Source organism: Erythrolamprus reginae, chromosome 6 (genome assembly GCF_031021105.1).
Source record: "Erythrolamprus reginae isolate rEryReg1 chromosome 6, rEryReg1.hap1, whole genome shotgun sequence".
NCBI classification, from domain to species: Eukaryota; Metazoa; Chordata; class Lepidosauria; order Squamata; family Dipsadidae; genus Erythrolamprus; species Erythrolamprus reginae.
Genome location: NC_091955.1, coordinates 78108558 through 78129319, shown reverse-complemented (window position 1 = coordinate 78129319; position 20762 = coordinate 78108558). Strand labels below are relative to the sequence as shown.

At 42.2% G+C, this 20762-nt stretch overlaps 2 protein-coding genes across 4 annotated transcripts in view; both read right to left on the bottom strand.

Moving 5' to 3' along the window:
• The window catches only part of AGK (acylglycerol kinase), a 53265-nt gene extending 35314 nt beyond the window's left edge, over window positions 1–17951 (bottom strand). Inside the window, exons 1-5 of one of the 3 annotated variants that reach the window (XM_070754849.1) lie at window positions 17680–17951; window positions 16289–16463; window positions 8850–8889; window positions 7325–7404; window positions 123–198 (exon numbers count right to left, since the gene is read on the bottom strand). In XM_070754849.1, coding sequence (XP_070610950.1) covers window positions 123–198; window positions 7325–7404; window positions 8850–8889; window positions 16289–16398 — 306 coding nt within the window. In that variant the 5' untranslated portion in view covers window positions 16399–16463; window positions 17680–17951. Of the gene's footprint in view, window positions 1–122; window positions 199–7324; window positions 7405–8849; window positions 8890–16288; window positions 16464–17466; window positions 17595–17679 lie in introns of those variants that run through there. The other 2 variants (XM_070754850.1, XM_070754852.1) reach the window with 2 other exon arrangements.
• SSBP1 (single stranded DNA binding protein 1) overlaps window positions 1–20762 on the bottom strand; it is a 348477-nt gene that overhangs the window by 128758 nt on the left and 198957 nt on the right. The window lies entirely within an intron of this gene.

Sequence of the window (20762 nt, the reverse complement as noted above, 5' to 3'; positions counted from 1 at the left end):
ATCAACCAGAGGGTTTTTCTTTTTCCCCTAGAAAACTAGGTTGTTTTTCGTAAAATATACCAAAAGACTGACCCCCCCCCCCCCCAAAGGAGAGACACTACAAAACTCTTTTTAGTTTTTACCTTCACCACAGTCACATCTAGACCGGATAAGTGGAGAATTGGGGCTGCATTCTTTTCAAAAAGTGTTCTGGCTTTGCTAGAAAGGAAAAAAATTGCAGACAATTTATGAGAATTTTGTTCGAATCAGTTGCGTTAAAAGCAGAAAGGTCACATTCTTAATAATAATAAAAACAAGATATGCAATATGTTCCTAGCAAAATCTAGCAGCCAAGGAAGCCAAACAGAAGCTGTCGTCATCTAAGGGAACCAGTTTTGTTTTATCAGTTAAACCCAGTGGCTATTTGACATTTCTCTACGTATGTCAAATGAGTCATCTGTCTAAAATGACTACAATTCACATCTCTCATCAATAAAAACAAATATGTGGGTGTTGTGGTTGGCTCTGGCCCAGCTCCTGCCCCAAGGAATGTGGAGGTGGATGCAGGAGAAACATCAACATGTCATAGGCCTGTTTTATTGCCGACAGATTCAGGTAGTGCAGTTTCCTCGGACGAAGAAGAAAGTGGGAGTGACTTGGAAGAGGGGGGCTTGGCACACAGCCCAGGAAGCCAATCTCCATTATCTTCGGTCGATTCGGATGCGGAGGTCTTGGACCCAAGCAGCTGCAGAGTTATGCATAGAAGAGACCAATTGAGGACATATTACAGGAGATAAGAGAGGCCACCTGTGTTTGGGTGGGGCGCTAGTAATTAGAGCTGCTGATACAAATAGCAGCGTGTTGGTTTGGCCGTTGTGGAAGATTATCTGATCGCAGTTCTTTAGGACCGTGCTTTGCTGTTTTCCGGACTTTGTTTGTTGATTTTTCACGCCTTTGAAACCAAAGCAGAGCAAAGTGTGTGTGTCTCACTTCGTTGGTAGAAGGAGGGCTGTGACGTTTCTTCACAGCTGCTAGCTAAGTACTTAAGGACTGATTAAGGGAATTGTACAGCCTACAAGGTTGTTTTGGGACGAGTGCTCTTTGCAATACAAAGAGCTTTGTTTCTTTTGAATTTTGTGATAAAGAACATTGTTTTGAATTTTCAAACGTGTGTGTGTCTGAAATTTGTCCCCTTGAATTTTCGGGAGGCTCATGCCAGAGAGCCCGGCAGAACAGTGGGAAAGGAGATTAACGAAAAAATATATCAGGCAATGATGGCATTGAACAATAGATATATACTTTATTAATTAAATTATGCTTTTATCCTGTCCTAAGAGTATCTCGGAGAATCAGTTTTGTGTGGTAGTTAAGGCAGGGATGTCAAACTTGTGTTGTCATGGTAGTGTCACATGATGTATCAGGACTTTCCCCCCCTTCGCTAAACCGGGCTTGGGCATGTCAAGCATGTAACACATCTGGCCCATGAGTTCAGGCTTGAAACTGGGAGATTGTGAATTATTTATTATTTATTTATTTATTAATCAGATTTGTATGCCGCCCCTCTCCGCAGACTCGGGGCGGCTCACAGCAATAATAATACAATGTAAACAAATCTAATATTTAAGTTAATTTAAAACCCCAATTTAGAAACCAATCATACATACTAGCATACCATGCATAAATTTTATAAGCCTAGGGGGAGGGAAGGTATCAATTCCCCCATGCCTGACGACAGAGGTGGGTTTTAAGGAGCTTACAAAAGGCTAGGAGGGTGGGGGCAACTCTGATATCTGGGGGGAGCTGGTTCCAAAGGGTCGGGGCCACCACAGAGAAGGCTCTTCCCCTGAGTCCCGCCAAATGACATTGTTTAGTTGACGGGACCCGGAGAAGGCCAACTCTGTGAGACCTAACTGGTCGCTGGGATTCGTGCGGCAGAAGGCGGTCCCGGAGATATTCCCGGAGATATTTATTTATTTATTAACTGGATTTCTATGCCGCCCCTCTCCGAGGACTTGGGGCAGCTCACAACATATAATAAACAGTGTACAATTATCTTAAAACCAATTAATTAATTAAAATCTAAAAACCCCCAAAGCATAAATAAACAATCATTCCATTCACTCAACATTCTCTTAACACATTCATTGGCCAGGGGGCAAGGATCTAATGGCCCCAGGCCTGGCTGCATAAATGAGGGGAGGGCCTTCTCTGTGGCTGCCCCGGCTCTTTGGAACCAATTACCCCCAATGTCCGTACTGCTCCCACCCAGAAGGCCATGAAGACCTGGCTTTGCTGGCAGGCCTGGGGGCTCTGAGTGTTAACACCTATTTGTGGCCGACCTATGATTTGCTTGGTACATATGTGTGTAAGATTGTTTAAATTAAGAGTCTTTTATTGTTAGTTTAATGGAGATTTTACTTTAAAAAAAACCTATTTAACATTTGTTGTGGTTAGCTCTGGCCCTGCTCCTGCCCCAAGGACTGTGGATGTGGGGAGACATCTACATGCTGCAGGCCTGTTTTGCCCCCGGTGGAATCTGCTGATGAAGGCTCCTCTGACCAAGAAGACATGAGTGACAGGGAGGAGGAGAGTGGGGCAGACAGCTCAGAAGGAGATCAATTATCTAGCTCCTCCTTGGATTCAGAACAAGAGTTAATGATACAGCCACGCATGAGGAGAGCAATGCATTGGCAACAACAACTGAGAGATTGTTATCAAAGAAAATGAGGCCACCTGTGGTTGGGTGGGGCTGTGGTAATTAGTGAGGCTGCTATAAATAGCAGCCTGTGGGTTTGGCCATTGTGGAGGATTATCTGATCGTGTTTCGTGACTTCTTTACTGACTTTGACTTTTTGTGTGCTGATTTTCCCCCACTTTGAAACTAAACCAGAGCAAAGTGTGTTTCACTTTGTGAAAGAAGGACTGTGAATTGCCTCCCAGCTGCAAGCTAAGTATCACAGAACTGATAAGGGACTTGTACAAATTACCAGTTTGTTTGGAGACCAGTGCTCTTTGCTATACCAAAAGAGAGCTTGGTTTAAGTGAATTTTTATTATAAAGAACATTGTTTTGAATTTTCAAACGTGTGTGTCTCTGAAATTTGTACCTGTGAATTTTTGGGAGGAGTCTACCAGAGAGCCCGACAGAACAACATTTGACTTTATTGCAATTGTATCATATTTTTATTGTTGTAAGCCACCCTGAGTCCCACGGGATTGGGTGGCATATAAGTCAAATAAATTTAATTTAATTTAATTAAATTTTGGCATGCGGACCAAAAAAGGTTCACCATCACTGACAGTGGGGTATCATTTTTTTTTTTATCAAAGGGAAGACCTTGAATACTTTTTCAGAGTTTTTGGGAGAGATCTCAGGTTTCTCCCTGTAAAGCTACAGAAGCTGCAATAAAACTGACAGTATAATCACTTATGTACTTGCCGGGTTGATTTGTTTTAAGTAGCAAACTAACTCATTGCGGAACACCGGTTTTCTATCTTTTTTATTAGCAGGAAGGTGACGGAACCAGGAAACTATAGTTTCCCAAAGAAAACATTAATAGCTACTAGACATAAACTGATGGAGAGGCATTGTCACAGCCAACTGAGTTTCACAGCCAGGCATTGTCACAGCCAACTGAATTTCCAGGGTAGAAAAGTAGACTACAAAAGAGGAATAGAAGATGCTGAAGAAGGAAAGATGCTGAAGACAAATCCAGCTATTTCTGATTCCCAACGGTGCAAGTGCTTGCAGCAAGTGAAAAGGAAGTGGAAAGAGAACCTACAATGCAATAGGCTTCTGGCCAAAGACTCAGCTAGACATTATTCTGATGCACTTTCTGCACAGATGCAATAGCTTTATACAGTGATACCTTGTCTTACAAACTTAATTGGTTCCAGGACGAGGTTCTTAAGGTGAAAAGTTTGTAAGACAAAACAATGTTTCCCATAGGAATCAATGGAAAAGCGATTAATGCGTGCAAGCCCAAAATTCACCCATTTTGCCAGAATTTGCTTACCAGATATTCATCTGCCTAGCATCCTTAGTCTGGTCAGCTTCAGCACATTATTTTATTTTATTTTATTTATTTTATTTTATTAATTTTATTATTTTATTTTATTAATTTTATTATTTTATTTTATTTATTTTTAATTTTTTTAATTATTTATTTACTTATTGATTGATTGATTGATTGATTGATTGATTGGATTTGTATGCCGCCCCTCTCCGTAGATTTTTATTCCCTAGTTAGGGCTTTAAAGAAAACCTTATTCAGAGAGAGTAACAATGAAATGAGATTGCAAGCGCGTTAAGAGCTGGGAACATTGTTAGCACCTGGTTAGGGCTGGAAAGAAACATTTGGAGGAAGTAGAGCTATGAAAAAAAACCCTACGAAGACAGGGTTTGGAAAACATTCTTAGCAGAGAGTAACAATGAAAATGCTTGGAAGCTGGTAAGAGCTGGGAAGATCATTAGCACCTGGTTAGGGCTGGAAAGAAACTGGAAAGAGAATTAATCAAGAAGACAGCAACCAGGGGTGGATTTGACTTACGTTTGCTACTGGTTCAGGGCCACGCCGAACGTGCACATTTTGCACGCCCTTACCACTCCCAGGTTAAATTCATCTGCACATGCAGAGGAGGCTTTGCACATATGCAGAGGGTTATTTTCTTGTAAATTTGGCTCTGGTGGACTTATTTCAAGCTGGAGGACTGGTTCGGGGGCATGTCCAGCAGGCTACCACTGCCACTTCAGCGAGCAAGGGGAAATTCCTGCTACTGGTTCTAGAGAACTGGTCCGAACTGGCAGGAACCCACCTCTAATGGCAATCTAGGTGTCTGCTATATTATACAACGGATTCACGGAATACTTATAATCAAGAGGGACAAAGGCTTTCTGGAAAGTTTTTAAACGCTAGAAAACAACAATTGGAAAATACAGAAAAGAAGACTTGATTACAACATTCTTTTACTTGGGTGTTCCTTAGAGTGAGTCACTCATTCAGCTGCTAAGAGAGTATATTATCTTTCTTCAAATTCACTTGCATAGAAATAGCCACTTTATATGACTGAGAGATTCTTAGGTTTAGGGGATAGAAATGTTTTGGAGCGATTGCATTTGCATAATTCATTTTTGTTATTCTGTTACTGCATTTACATAATCTGATTTTGATTGTTCTGCATATTGCATTTACATGATTTATTTTTGGTTATCCCGTTGCAAGTAAAAAAAACAACAACCCACAACTTATATAGTTTGCAAGAATATTATTCCTTTCAGAGCCCTAAATGAATGTTAGAACAAAGGCAGTTTGTTTAGAAATGGGTTTAATTATATGAAAGAAAAAAAGAAAAAAAATATCCAGGACGCTCTGTAGTAAAGACCTATTAATAAACTAGACATATTTTGACTTCAGAAATGTTTTTCAATCAACCTATAAATCCTTCCTTTTATATCTTTTCCAATGATCGTCTTGATGACAAGTGTGTATGAGTATTTAATTTTATACAAAGCCAATAAAGAACATAAGGACATAAGAAGAGCCATGCTGAATCGGGCCAAAGCCCATCGAGTCCAGCATTCTGTGTCACACAATGGCCCACCAATTGTCCATGGGGATCTTGAGCAGAAAGAGAAGGTAAGACCCTCCTTTTCCCTTGACCCCCAACAAATGGTACCCAGAGCAATCCTGCCTGCCTCAACCAACATAGAAGCAGTAAAGTAAAACCAATAACCTCTTGATCCTAGATTAGATATCCAGGTACAATTACTAGCTGGTAGATCTCAGAGGTCCAAGGATGTCTTTGCGCCAATCGCTATCTCTCAACCTAAGTCATTTCATACAACAAGGGTGTCCAACAGGCGGCCCAGGGCCCGGATACGTCATGCGCAGGCCACGCCCACCCCAGCTCTACAAAGGGGAAAAACATCATGAAGTGTCATGTGACGTCACGGCTTTGATACCCATACCATAGAACTATTGTGCGGATCAAATCAGCATAGACCCCGGAATTATCCTTATGATCTATACTGATTGTTTCCCAGTGTGATTTGATTGCTTATTTGTATCCAGTGAATATCATTAAGTGTTGTAGTTTATGATTCTTCACAAATGTATCTTTTCTTTTTATGTACACTGAGATCATATGTACCAAAGACAAATTCCTTGTGTGTCCAATCATACTTGGCTAATAAAGAATTCTATTCTATTCTTCTCTTCCTACCCTGTTTCCCCGAAAATAGGACATATTATTTTCAGGGGATGTCTTATTTTTTTTCAATGAAGAAGAATTCACATTTGTTGTTGAACAAAAAAAGTAAACACTTCCCCCTACTGTATTTAAAACTATGGTATATGGTATGGTGCAATCCTGCTGCAGCAAAAATGTATCCAAACAAGCAGCAATTGGATGCGTGTTGGATGTGTTTTAAATCTGATTGATACAGCGTTTTGGGATGCAATTTATAGACAGCAGTGTTATATATGTTCTCTTCGGGAATGCTGAGAAATGAAACGTCTCCCACGTCTTGCTTTCGGGGGATGCCTTTAATTAGGCAATTCAACGAAATCTCTCCTATGTCTTATTTTCGGGGGTGACTTATTTTGGGGGGAAAAGGATATCTCCTCCCACTTATGACTATAATCTCGTTGCTTTTATCTTTATGATTTATATTGTTTTATTTAGTTCCCTAGTAAATCTAATTAATAATAATAATAATAATAATAATAATAATAATAATAATAATGGTTTGATTGCTTATTGAGTATCCTATAACTATCACTAAGTGTTGGACCTTAAGATTGTTGACAAATGTATCTTATCTTTTTATGTAAAAGAGCATATGAACCAAAGACAAATTACTTGTGACTCCAATAATACTTGGCCAATAAAGAATTCTATTCTATTCTATTCTATTCTATTAGCAGAGAAAAGGAGGGATATAAAGGCAACCAGTCAATCAATCAATCTTCTTTTTACAGATGAAGAAAAACAAAGAAAACATGCAAAATGTAGAAAGAAACATAAGCCTGATGGTCAAGGAAATAGGAGTCCAGAGTTAAAAGCTGTTTTATCTGAGTTTGCACAACCCTAGAATATGCTAAGTATGGTTTTGAATCCCCTGCCTGGCTATGTTGCTTCAACTTATATTTGGGGTAGCACGAAGAAGGAATAATTCTGTAGAATGAAGTAGATGGTTTTCCCTTAGTAATCACAAATAAAAATCACCATATTCTAAAAGCTGGGAAATTAAGGGAACTAGCCCAGCCCTATCAATTCAATTTCTATGTAGCTCTTTGTATTATATAGAAGATTTCTAAAATCTTTATAACATAGAAGAAGCTTACCCTTTACAAGCTGCAGGGTTGAGAAGTACTGTTGCTTTCTTTATCTGCACATTGGAAGGAATAATTTGGTTGCCCCATACCTAATAATAAAGAGAATGTAAGTATACTGTTTCAGAATAATTAGTATTTTTCATTTGGACGCCGAAAAACAATACAGTAATACTTCGTGTTACGAATTTAATTGGCTCCCGGAGGAGGTTCGTAAGGCGAAAAGTTCGTAAGATGAAACATCGTTTCCCACAGGAAACAATGTAAAATGAATTAATCCATGCAAGGAAAAACAAATGCAAAAAAACGCCGCCGCCCGGCTGTCACTGTTTGAAACAGCTGGGGGGCTTCTCGGCGTTCTCCCGAACACCGAACCCGGAAGTTCGGCAAAAGTTCGGGGTCGGCGTTTGGGTTAAGGAGGATGCTGAGAAGCCCCGCCGCCTGTCTGTTAGCTTTTCAAAAGAGCCACGGAGCTGTCGGGCCGGTCGGGAGGCTGTAAAGGAGGTGGGGAATCCCTATAGGGAATTCCATGGGCGGAGCTTTGATGTCACAAAGACGTCCTTCCTGGCCGGAAGTTTGGCAAAAGTTCGGGTTTGGCGTTCGGGTTCGGGAGGACGCAGAGAAGCCCCCCGGCTGTTTCAAAAAGCGACAGCTGGGCAGCGGGGCTTCTCGGCGGCCACCCGAACCCGAACTTTTGCCGAACTTCCGGGTTCGGCGTTCAGGCAGTGGGTTCGTAAGACGGAAAAAGTTCAGAAGAAGAGGCAAAAAATTTCCGAACCCCGAGTTCGTATCTCGGATTGTTCGAATGGCGAGGGGTTTGTATCACGAGGTACCACTGTACTCTATTTTGGTAGTTACCGCATGCCTTCCCGCTGAAAGAAATGATCTCAAGGAAAAAACCGGTAGCCTGTTTGCTTTGTCACTCGCAACAAGCAAGTTGCACAAGTGCCTCTGATATTCTGAATTCTAAACCGATAATTAAGTAACAGTAAATGCTGTTATTTTCCATACTCAAAATCAAGTCCAAATATCAGGGGATAAAGATGAAGCAATGAAGTCCAAAAATTAATCAGTTGTTTAAATCATGATTTCAACCATCAATTGCTCTTGCTGAAATTGACAGGAGAACAAAGGACAACTCTAAAGCAAAACTCTTTTTATAATAACAAAGGTGGAGGTTTTTAAAAAAAATACAGTGTAAAGATTACTGCCAACAGTACTGAGTACCAATAGTCTAAGAAATATCCATTCCCCCTAATGTTTATGAAGATAGCATCCTTCTCAATTATCAAAAATACCTGGAATCTATTCACCACTGATATATACTTTGCAGAATTTGAGGTATAAATTAGGTGCAAAATCTAAGCTTTGCACGAAGAAGAAAGCAGTATTTGTAGTATTTGAGCAACTGAACACTGACATCCTTGTTGATAGGCTACTCACGTAGAACATACCCACCGGGAGAATCTCCAGGATCCTGCACAAGTGAGATAAGGAAAGAATTTTAATCTAATTTGATCTTGTTAAATGGTATTACCTGGGCTTCTTGGCATGCAGCTCTCCTTAGCAGGTTATCGCTATAACGGGGGAAGAGAAGAAAAGTCAAAAAATGAATATTAAATAAGCTAAATTTAGGGAAGGGAGATATATGTATGCATTTTAAAAAGGATTTCTGCTTTGGTAGACATAAATCTTAAGTCAAAACTTTTCAAAGGGACTGCGGGTTAGGAATGCATACTATTTTCACAGTCATAATTTTAGACGGTATCACATTTGTTATTAATTTATTTAACTAGAAATTTGTTAAGAACAAAAAGATGTGACCCTTGCACTAGACTAAAGGATGGATTAATGTTTTACCCACAGCACTGATCAAAGTAACCACATTCTCCATTATATAAATAAATAGTATAGCAGTAAGTCCCGAGTTCTTTGGGATTGGGAGGCATAGAAGTCGAATTAAATAAATTTTAAAAAAACCCTTCTTCTTAAACTGTAACCCCCCCTCCCCCAAATAGCCTCAGAACCACAGACCCTCATTTTTTTCTCCTATCTCCCCTACTCTCCTTCCTTCAACCTGCACATATATACACAAAATAGCACACTAGGCCCTCTGAGTTTGAGTTTCTGAATTTTGGCATATGCTAACTCTCTCTGCTTCTCCTAACATTTGCCAAGGAGAAGGGTATCAAGAGATTAGCATACATTTGCTTTCATTAAGAAGTTTCATGACTAAAATGGTGTGCCAGAAGGGTGTACTGGGAGGATGGGGGGTGGCTGTGAGCCAAATTTAAAGATTTAGTGTGTTGCATGCTTGGATAGTGTTGTGGTTAGCTCTGGTCCAGCTCCTGCCCCAAGGAATGTGCAGGTGGATGTGGGGGAAACATCCACATGCCGCAGGCCAGTTTTGCTCCCCATGGAATCTGCCGACGAAGCCTCCTCTGACCAAGGAAGCGTGAGTGACAGGAAAGAAGGGAGTTTGGCATATAGCCCATGAGGAGATCAATCCTCTGTATCATCCTTGGATTCTGAACAAGAATTAATGACATATCCATGCATGCGTAGAGTGATGCATAGGAGACAACAACTGAAGGATTATTACAAGAGAAAATGAGGCCACCTGTGGTTGGGTGGGGCTGCTGTAATTAGTGCTACAGATAAAAAGAACAGCGTGTTGGTTTAGCCTTGTGGCAGTTTATCTGATTCATTGTTTCGTCAAGATTGTGGGTTTTGTGCTGTTCAAGATTGTGGTTGGGTGGGGCTGCTGTAATTAGTGCTACAGATAAAAGTGCAGCCTGGTGTTTTAGCCTCATGGCAGTTTATTTGATTCATTGTTTCGTCAAGATCATGGGTTTTGTGCTGTTCAAGATTGTGCATGGACTCTCTGGACTTTAGAATTGGACTCAATTTCCCAGTTATTGGGTGAGCAATTGGATTGCATTTAACCTGTGCCTACCAGAAAATCCCTTTGACATTTAAAAAGGGAGCTGTTTCTGTTTTTGTGTTGATAAAAACTTTTGGGTTTTCCTTTTATCGTGTGGTGTGTGTCTTCCTGGACTAATTACCCTGTAATTACGGGCGGTTGAAACACACCGGCAGAACAGATAGCAAGTTCCATGCTTCAGCCTAAAGCACTGGTTCTCAACCTGAGGGTCACGACTCCTTGTGGGGGGGGGGGCAGCTTGCCACCAGTTGTCAATGCTCCAATACAGGAAGTTTTTAAGAAGATGCTGGATAACCATTTGTCTGAAGTGATGTAGGGTTTTCTGCCTAAGCAAGGGGTTGGACTAGAAGACCTCCAAGGTCCCTTCCAACTCTTCTTCTTGTTGTTGTTGTTGTCGTAAAAAAGCTTACTTTCTCCAAACTAGAGCTGTGGTCCTCTTCCTGATCTGGAGGGGGGGGGAGGAGGGGATCTGCCTTTGGCATTTGAGTTTTTCTCTGGCCCAGCACAGGAGTTCCCTTCCATTCACCACCTAATGTTTTCTTTGGTGGGCAGCTCTTTTGCTCTGACCACTTAACAAGCCACAGAGTCGCTTAACAACTACAACTGAGAGAACCAGGCTGTGACCCTTGAGCAAACTGGTCACCGGGGTATGTTTTTTAATGACTGCAACAACTTGTGGCCAAAATTCCAGACCCAATTGAGGTTGTAAGTTCCCTATCTGTAGTAAGGGAAGGAACTATAACAAGGAGAAAGAAGGAGGTCACAGTGGAGGAAACCCCCTTCCCAACTGCTACTCTTGATAGCAAAGCACTGAGAAAATCTTTTTTCGTAACATGAATTTTAACATTAAGGGCAGTGGTGACACAGTGGTTAGAATACAGTAGTGCAGGCTAATTCTGCCAACTGCCAGTAGTTCGATACTCACTGGCTCAAGGTTGACTCAGTCTTCCACCTATTTTATCCCACTGCATAACCAAGGTGTCATTTAGGGTTACATAGAAACATAGAAGACTGGCGGCAGAAAAAGACCTCATGGTCCATCTAGTCTGCCCTTATACTATTTTCTGTATTTTATCTTAGGATAGATATATGTTTATCCCAGGCATGTTTAAATTCAGTTACTGTGGATTTATCTACCACGTTTGCTGGAAGTTTGTTCCAAGGATCTACTACTCTTTCAGTAAAATAATATTTTCTCACATTGCTTTTGATCTTTCCCCCAACTAACTTCAGATTGTGTCCCCTTGTTCTTGTGTTGACTTTCCTATTAAAAAAACACTTCCCTCCTGGACCTTATTTAACCCGTTAACATATTTAAATGTTTCGATCATGTCCCCCCTTTTCCTTCTGTCCTCTAGACTATACAGATTGAATTCATGAAGTCTTTCCTGATACGTTTTATGCTTAAGACCTTCCACCATTCTTGTAGCCCGTCTTTGGACCCGTTCAATTTTGTCAATATCTTTTTGTAGGTGAGGTCTCCAGAACTGAACACAGTATTCCAAATGTGGTCTCAACAGCACTCTATATAGCGGGATCATAATCTCCCTCTTTTTGCTTTTTGATGGAGCGAAGGGCAGTATACCTTATTTCATTTGCAAATTGGATTTTCCAGTTCTATTTGACTTGGCTCTCGTAGCTTTGGGAAACCTACTCATGTCAGCTGCTGAGAAGTTCCAGCAGAGAAAACGAGCGTAAATTAACACTAGCAGCAGCTTTTCTTCTCAATCCCCTCTCTTGTTTTTTTTAAAGGTGAGCTGCAGTTATCTATCAGAGCCAATGAGGCTTTCTTATAAATAAAAACAATGATGCTTAAAGGCGTCTTTGCAGCATTCATGCCTCCTGTTAAAAAAAATATCAAAACTATTCACTGAGCACCATATACTGCCTCTTCCTATATTATTGCATCACAAACAGTTCAAGTTAAGTCTGCGAGGACCGATTGAGGGAACAGGGCTTGTTTAGCCCGGGGATATTACAGCATGCTTCAAACACATAAAGTGATATCACACAGATGAAGCTTGTGATGTGTTCTCTATCATCCCAGAGCATGAGACATGGAATTTAACAGTTCAAAATCTTTGGAAGATAATACTGGAAATGTGGATGACCTTGGGGAACGAGGGGAAGAGATGCTGCCTAGGAAAAAAAAAATCAGAGGAGAAAGAAACTTGGAAAGGACCTATCCTAATTGATCATATAGTTCAAAGTGACAGTGGGAAATCTTTACCTTCAGATTTTTAAGACGGATATCAAATCTCCCACTTTAAAACAAGACAGGAAACAAGGTAAGCTAATTCTGCTTTATAGTAAGGCCACAGTAACAGAATCTTGCAAGTCTGAAGACACAAACCTGCTTGATCAAGTAGGGATGGGTGGGTCCTTCCCAACTTTTTCTCTCTGATATAGTTAAGCCTTTAGGGTCTTCTTCATTTTGTCTTAGTTGTTTCATAGACAGTATCTCTTCTCCGTAAATTTTCCCAGATCATTCACATATTCCATTATAGAAGGCGGATTTGGGGTGGATGTTAGAAAAAAATGCCTAGGAGCAAAAGCAGTTCAGGCAACCAACTAATGGAAGTGTCAGGCCCCAAGTTAATATGTGAATTCAAAGGCTGGCCTGACACAGTATGGTAGAAAGGAAAAAAAACCACACACACAGGGGAGTGAGAGATATGCCACATAGCACACATTCCTTCATGCAGAATCCAAAGTAACTGAACACAGGAAGGAATTAGAAATCCCTGCATTGGATTTGTCCACATGATTTGCCCTTGTGGGAGATGGGAGATGAGCTTTTGACCTGGATGTAATCTTAAGGGACCTTAAGTTGGAATGAAGCATGTTGAATCTAATTTGGCTCTGTTAATAAATATGACTCTACGCTAAAGAAACAAGACGTGGAAGTTCATTTATTTTCTCAGATGTCTTAATTGTTCACCTGACCATCAATTCCAACTTAAGGTCCCTTAAGATTACATCCAGGTCAAAAGCTCATCTCCCATGCCCACACCCACAAGGGCAAATCATGTGGACAAATCCAATGCAGGGATTTCTAATTCCTTCCTGTGTTCAGTTACTTTGGATTCTGCGTGAAGGAATGTGTGCTATGTGGCATATCTCTCATTCCCCTGTGTGTGGGGTTTTTTTCCCCCTACCATACTGTGTCAGGCCAGCCTTTGAATTCACATATTAACCTGGGGCCTGACAGGAAGGCAGTGGAGAGAAGTTGGCATTCATTCATTCATTCATTCATTCATTCATTCATTTGCTTATTTATTTATTTATTTATTCATTCATTCATTCATTCAATTTTTATGCCGCCCTTCTCCTTAGACTCAGGGTGGCTTACAACATGTTAGCAATAGCACTTCTTAACAGAGCCAGCCTATTGCCCCCACAATCTGGGTCCTCATTTTACCCACCTCGGAAGGATGGAAGGCTGAGTTAACCTTGAGCCGGTGATGAGATTTGAACCGCTGACCTTCAGATCTACAGTCAGATTCAGTGGCCTGCAGTACAGCACTCTACCTGCTGCGCCACCCCGGCTCTTTAATAAATATTGGACTAGAAGACCTCCAAGGTCCCTTCCAGCTCATTCTGTTCTAATGTCAATGGGATATGCCTTTGTTTGAAAGTACTATGATCACATGTAAATCTTTAAGTAGCAGATAATATACTGCTCAAAAAAACAAAGGGAACACTCAAAGAACACATCCTAGATCTGAATGAATGAAATATTCTCATTGAATACTTACTTCTGTACAAAGTTGAATGTGCACAACATGTGAAATTGATTGTCAAACAGTGTTGCTTCCTAAGTGGACAGTTTGATTTCACAGAAGTTCTATTTACTTGGAGTTATATTGTGTTAAGTGTTTCCTTTTTTTTTTTGAGCAGTGTACATTAAATTACAGTACATGGTTCGGGAATCCCTTTAAATTAGTGTATCTAAATAAATATTGCACCCTTCAAATTACAGGTAATCTTTGACGTGCAACCGCAATTCACTCCAAAATTTATGTTGCTAAGCGAAACATTTGTTAAATGAATTTTGCACCATTTTGTGACAGTTGTTAAGCGAATCACTGAAATTGTTAAGTTAGTAGCAGACTTATTAAATGACTCTTGCTCCGCTATTGAGAAGTTCACAAAAGGTGATCATGTGACTCCAGGATATAACCATCATAAATATGAGTCAGTTGCGAAAAGACTGAATTTTGATCATGTGACTATGGGGATAAAATGCAATGCAGTAAGTGTGAAAAATGGTCATAAATGGCTTTTTTTAGTGCCGTTGTGACTTCAAACAGTCACTAATAAGTCAAGGACTATCAATATTCATCATTAATTCTGACCTTATATAAAGCTAATTGATGTTTTAATCTAAAAAGCATTTTCTTTCCTCGTAGTAATTTTCCCTTCTGATTCCGGAGGAAAAAATATGAATTAAGTCCATAAAACTTACCCAAAAATGTTTCTTTCTTGCAGATACGTAAAATGGAAAGTCAGCCTTTTGCTGACCCAATTACATTCGGATTCTGAGATTATACACACACAAACAACTCTCCAAAGTCTTTAAAATTCCCTGGCCTGTTTTGTTATGATATTCAGAAAAGCTATCAAATCCAGTTAGCTTCGTTTGGCGGAGAAAAAAAATTAGCTTGGAGGGTCATTCCTTATTCCTTTACCAATTTCTCTGCTCCGATTCAAAATACAGTGATCCCTCGATCATCGCGAGGGTTCCGTTCCAGGACCCCTCGCGATGATCGATTTGTCGCGAAGTAGCGGTGCGGAAGTAAAAACACCATCTGCGCATGCGCAGATGGTGTTTTTATTTCCACAGCAGCAGCGAGGAGCCGAAGATTGGGTTTCCCCGCCGCCTCGCTGCTGCTGCTTGTCCGCGCGCGTGCCGCCCGCCCCCCGCGCTGTTGCTGGGGCCGCTTCTCAGCTGAGAAGCGGCCCTGGGGTTTCCCCCGCGCGCGCGCGTGCCGCCCGCCCCCCGCGCTGTTGCTGGGGCCGCTTCTCAGCTGAGAAGCGGCCCTGGGGTTTCCCCCGCGCGCGCGCGTGCCGCCCGCCCCCCGCGCTGTTGCTGGGGCCGCTTCTCAGCTGAGAAGCGGCCCTGGGGTTTCCCCCCCGCGCGCGCGTGCTGCCCGCCCCCCGCGCTGTTGCTGGGGCCGCTTCTCAGCTGAGAAGCGGCCCTGGGGTTTCCTCCGCGCGCGCGCGTGCTGCCCGCCCCCCGCGCTGTTGCTGGGGCCGCTTCTCAGCTGAGAAGCGGCCCTGGGGTTTCCTCCGCGCGCGCGCGTGCTGCCCGCCCCCCGCGCTGTTGCTGGGGCCGCTTCTCAGCTGAGAAGCGGCCCTGGGGTTTCCTCCGCGCGCGCGCGTGCTGCCCGCCCCCCGCGCTGTTGCTGGGGCCGCTTCTCAGCTGAGAAGCGGCCCTGGGGTTTCCTCCGCGCGCGCGCGTGCTGCCCGCCCCCCGCGCTGTTGCTGGGGCCGCTTCTCAGCTGAGAAGCGGCCCTGGGGTTTCCTCCGCGCGCGCGCGTGCTGCCCGCCCCCCGCGCTGTTGCTGGGGCCGCTTCTCAGCTGAGAAGCGGCCCTGGGGTTTCCTCCGTGCGCGCGCGTGCTGCCCACCCCCCGCGCTGTTGCTGGGGCCGCTTCTCAGCTGAGAAGCGGCCCTGGGGTTTCCCCGCGCATGTGCCGCCCACCCGCCCACGCCGTTGCTCGCGCCTTACCGGGGCAAGAGGGGGAAGACCCAGGGAAGCCTCTGCCCGGCGGGGAAACTCCACCATCTACGCATGCGTGGAAGGGCACGCATGCGCAGATGGTGGAGTTTACTTCCGGGTTGAAAACTCGCGATATAGCGTTTAGCGAACATCGAGATCGCGAAACTCGAGGGATCACTGTACAGTATTCCTTGGTTACAACAAAGAGCAAAAACTAACTAGGGGACAATCTATAGCTCTTTTGCCACTTCTGTTTGGCCTCGCCTGGGTTTTTTTAAAATTACCATTGAAAGACTTCATAATAATTACCAATGTTTTCCATACAGCCAGTTTCCTCCCCATGTAACCAGGCAGATCCCAACTGTAGTCTTCTTCCAATGATTTCTGAGGGTTTGAAGCATTGTGATCACCTTGGCCATGATTAAGTTTTATTCTATAACGTAGCGTACAATCCCGATGTGAAAAAAAGCCTCTGTGTGGTAAACTATAAAAAAGAAAGATGAATAATCTTAAAACCAGATAATAGATTTGAAGTTAGTTAATCAATGAATGTAACCTTTCCAGCAGGTAGTATGCAGTGAACTGTGAATTCTGTTTGCCTAGATCAAATTGCATAGATTTGAGAACAATTCTAACTATTTTTTCTAGGCCTTGTCTTGGCTTCATCGGTTCCACAATGGATTCCATTTTTTGGCATTTTTTTTTTACCCTTGAAGTAGCTTGCAGGAATTTGTGCCTTGATTTGGAAGAGTGAATGATCTTCATTTTTAAGTGCTCAAAAAACTACTTACAGGACCCATGTTTGTTAAAAGTATAAATTTGAACTTCAATAAGTCAAAATTAATTGGCTAGCCCCAGTTGCTCATTTTCTAATAGCTGTTTTCCAGTCCCAAAGGTGCTTTTTTCAAGAAGCAACTGGACTTCCTGGTTTGTTTGTTTGTTTCACTTCTCATTCATCAGAGCTGAAGAAGCTTCTTGGAGAAGCGAAACATCTTTAAAAAAACCCAAAAAGTCCAGTTGCCTCTTGAAGGGAAAAAAAAGCCACCTCTGATGGGACAATCATGACCTGGATGACTAAAACCCTCCATAGACATCTATTGCATCTTCTTCTTCTTTTTAAAAAAATCTTGGTTCACCAAAATGTGAACCAAATGTTGAGCTTAAGATGCCATTCTCTAGTGTAGGACAGGGGTAGGCAAAATTGGCTTTTCTATGACATTGGACTTTAACTCCCAGAATTCCTAAGGTAGCATGATTGGCTCAGGAATTCTGGGAGTTGAAGTCCACAAGTCATAGAAGAGCCAACTTTGCCAACCCCTGGTCTAGGAAAATGAAATATTGACCTACTGTCCATGCAGCATCTATTTACTGAAATAGGTGCTGCATGGACACCTAATTCTCAAATGGCTCATCATCTTGAGTTTTCAGTTTGTAGAAACCTGAGGCAGGCAAACCATTTCCCAATATGCAAGCTGCACTGGACCCACCACGTTAACCAGCATGGACATTCAATATTATGGAAACTACTGTATTAAGTCTTATCACCCACGAGGAGATTCCGGCCGGAAGACTGCCGCCCGCCCGCTGACCAGGTGATCCGCAGCCAATCGGTGGCGGCGAAGAACCCGCAGGCGGACCCATTTCGAACGGCTGCAGGGGCGGCGGTTCTAAATAAAAGCCGGACGGTGGCGGGACCTCACCTGAGACGAGGAGCCTCGCAGCATCGCCTTCCGTCTCCTCCGATATACACGTCTATCTAACCTCTCTCCGCTTCTCAGCTTTATAGGGGCGGGGCCTGCCCCCTGCAGCAGAGCTAAGGAGGGATGTCACGCTTTTCGCCTTCCCGCTGACGCCGCTGCCAGTTTCTGCTCGGCTTCTCTTTGCCCGCTTCGTGGTGCTGCGCTTAGCTTTGCCCGGTGGGAAAGATTGAATAATCGCTCCTTGGTTCCGACGCGGCCCCAGGTCGTCCTTGCTATGTAGAAAAGTGCGTAAGGGAGGAGTAGAGCTTGGATTATTGCTCCGTGTCTCGTCAGTTTTGTTAAGCATACAAGCACAACCAGTAATAGGGTACTGTTCCAGGGAGTGGGGGACGCAGTGGGGGTAGTACATTTGTGCACCATTTATTGAATACTTCATAGGTTTTTTTAATTGCCCTTCCTTCTCTGGTATCTTAGTGTGATCCTTAATTACTTTTAAAATAGGAAATAATTAAATAATATATTTTCCCCATAAATGCTTTAATCATTTTAATCATTCTCTAGAACTGAAATTTTATAGCGATTAAAGAAAATTGAGCTACTTGCCTAATATGTTATCATACTGAACCTTGTGGGTTTAGTACAAAACCTTAAAATGTTACTGTGTTCCTCAACAAATATTTTTTATTTTTTATTTGTTTTGTCAAGTACGTATTGGTGGTACACAAAGATATAATAATATTTATAATCTTTAATATTTATATACATGATACTAGATACTGTTCTGCTGGGCTCTATGGTATGAGTCTCCCGAAAATTCAAGGGTACAAATTTCAGACACACACACACACTTGAAAGTTCAAAAACAATGTTCTTTATCACAAAAATTCAAAAGAAACAAAGCACCCTTTTTGTATTGCAAAGAGCACTCTTCCCCAAAACAACCTGGTAGTCTCTACAATCCCCTTAATCAGTTCTTAAGTACTTAGCTAGCAGCTGTGAAGAAACATCATAGCCCTCCTTCTTCCACGAAGTGAGACCACCACACTTTGCTCTGCTCTGGTTTCAAAGTCGTGAAAAATCAACAAACGAAGTCTGGAAACAGCAAGGCACGGTCTTGAAGAACAACGATCAGATAATCTTCCACAACTGCCCAAGCCCGCACGCTGCTATTTATATCAGCAGCTCTAATTACTGGAGCCCCACCCAAACACAGGTGCCCTCTCTTATCTCCTTTAATATTTCCTCAATTGGTCTCTTCTATGCATAACTCTGCGCCTGCGTGGGTCTAACACTTCCTCATCTGAATCAACTGAAGATAATGGAGATTGGCTTCCTGGGCTGTGTGCCAAGCCCCCCTCTTCCAAGTCACCCCCCACCTTCTTCCTCCGAGGAAACTGCACTACCTGACTCTGTCGGCAATAAAACAGGCCTATGACATGTTGATGTTTCCCCTGCATCCACCTCCACATTCCTTGGGGCAGGAGCTGGGCCAGAGCCAACCACAACAGATACTAGTTAATACTGTCTATCATTTATTCTTTTTGTGGCTATTCCAAAAACGTGACTTAACTGAAAAAGTGCAAGCACCTATTTGAGAACTTATCTTGGTCAGTAAGCCGCTCTCACCTGGTCACATGGCCGGCAAGCCACTCCTACCCAGTCAAGCCACACCCTCAAAATAAGCCACAAGCACAGTGCGGTATTAAAATTTTTGGCAGCCCTCCTCCTCTTCTTCCTCCTCTTCCTCCTCCCACCCAAATTCTGAGCTTTTATTTCTTTCCTGATGGGTTTGCACACATTATTTGCTTTTACATTGATTCCTATGGGAAAAATTGCTTCTACTTAAGAACGTTTCTACTTAAGAACCTGGTCACAGAACAAATTAAGTTCTTAAGTAGAGGTACCACTGTAATTGCTTTTGTAATACAGTACTCACCCAGGCTGGTGACTTGATACATCTATGTTGGAATCCCTCTTGGCAAAAACACTTTCCCCTTTCCTCCCACCCCACCCCCAACCATTATTTTCCTGATTCTGAATATTTGCTTATCTTAGAGGCATACCTTACATGTTGTATTATTGATATGCACCAAATACCTTTTTTTTCTACTTCTTTGGCTGTTTTGTTTCAGACACCCAGTGGAAGTTATTAGCAAAGCAGCATGGGACCAGACGAAAGAGAAAAAATAATAAAATACCCCCTTTGGATTCTATGCTGCTGTTTTATTTAAAGGCCAAAAGGAATGACCCCACATGTGCTGATCTTTTGAGAATCCCTTCTGGAAGTTGCTTAGAATAGCTGCATTATCCTTTGACAGAGAAGTTTTAAATAGACGGGAAATGGTTGTTAAAAAAAATCTATTTTCTGCTTCTCTCAGAAAGACTCAAAATCCAGGTGTTTTCTCTTGTGTTTTCTGACTTTGGATTTTATACATGTTTAGCTTTACCCCTTGTTGGCTGGGAAAATTTCTCCCAAATGAAAACGTCTGCCTGAGTTTGTAAGCAAACGAAAGTAGAAGAATTCAGCAAGGAAGATGTAGCTGCTTACAGAAGACTGATTGCTTTAATTCAGTACTTGATCTGGTCAAGTGCTCTGGTCATTTATTTATTTTTTGAAAACATTTATATGACTGTCCAACTCACTCAATAATTCTGTGCAGCTCTACACATTAAAATTTCACAGTGTAAGAACCCCTAAACTATCCACCCCACCCATAAACATCTCTATGTGTGATTGTGAGTATTTTTTTTATAATGAGTATTTTGTTTATACAGGAATTGCCTGAAATTGCTGTATGTTTGCCTAGGAATTGAATGTCACTGCAAATATTTGGCAGAAATGGTAGATATAGATGGCCCCCCTTGCCAATGAGTCTGCAGCTTCCGCTCCGAGTCTTCGGAGAGGGGCGGCATACAAGTCTAATAAATTATTATTATTATTATTATTATTATTATTATTATTATTATTATGTCAATACAACATAGCAAACGAGATCACTATGCTGGATTTCGTTTTTCATTACCAATCGGGCACTTCCCAAGCACCTAGGACTGTGATGTAGCAGCGAATTATGTTTGCCGAT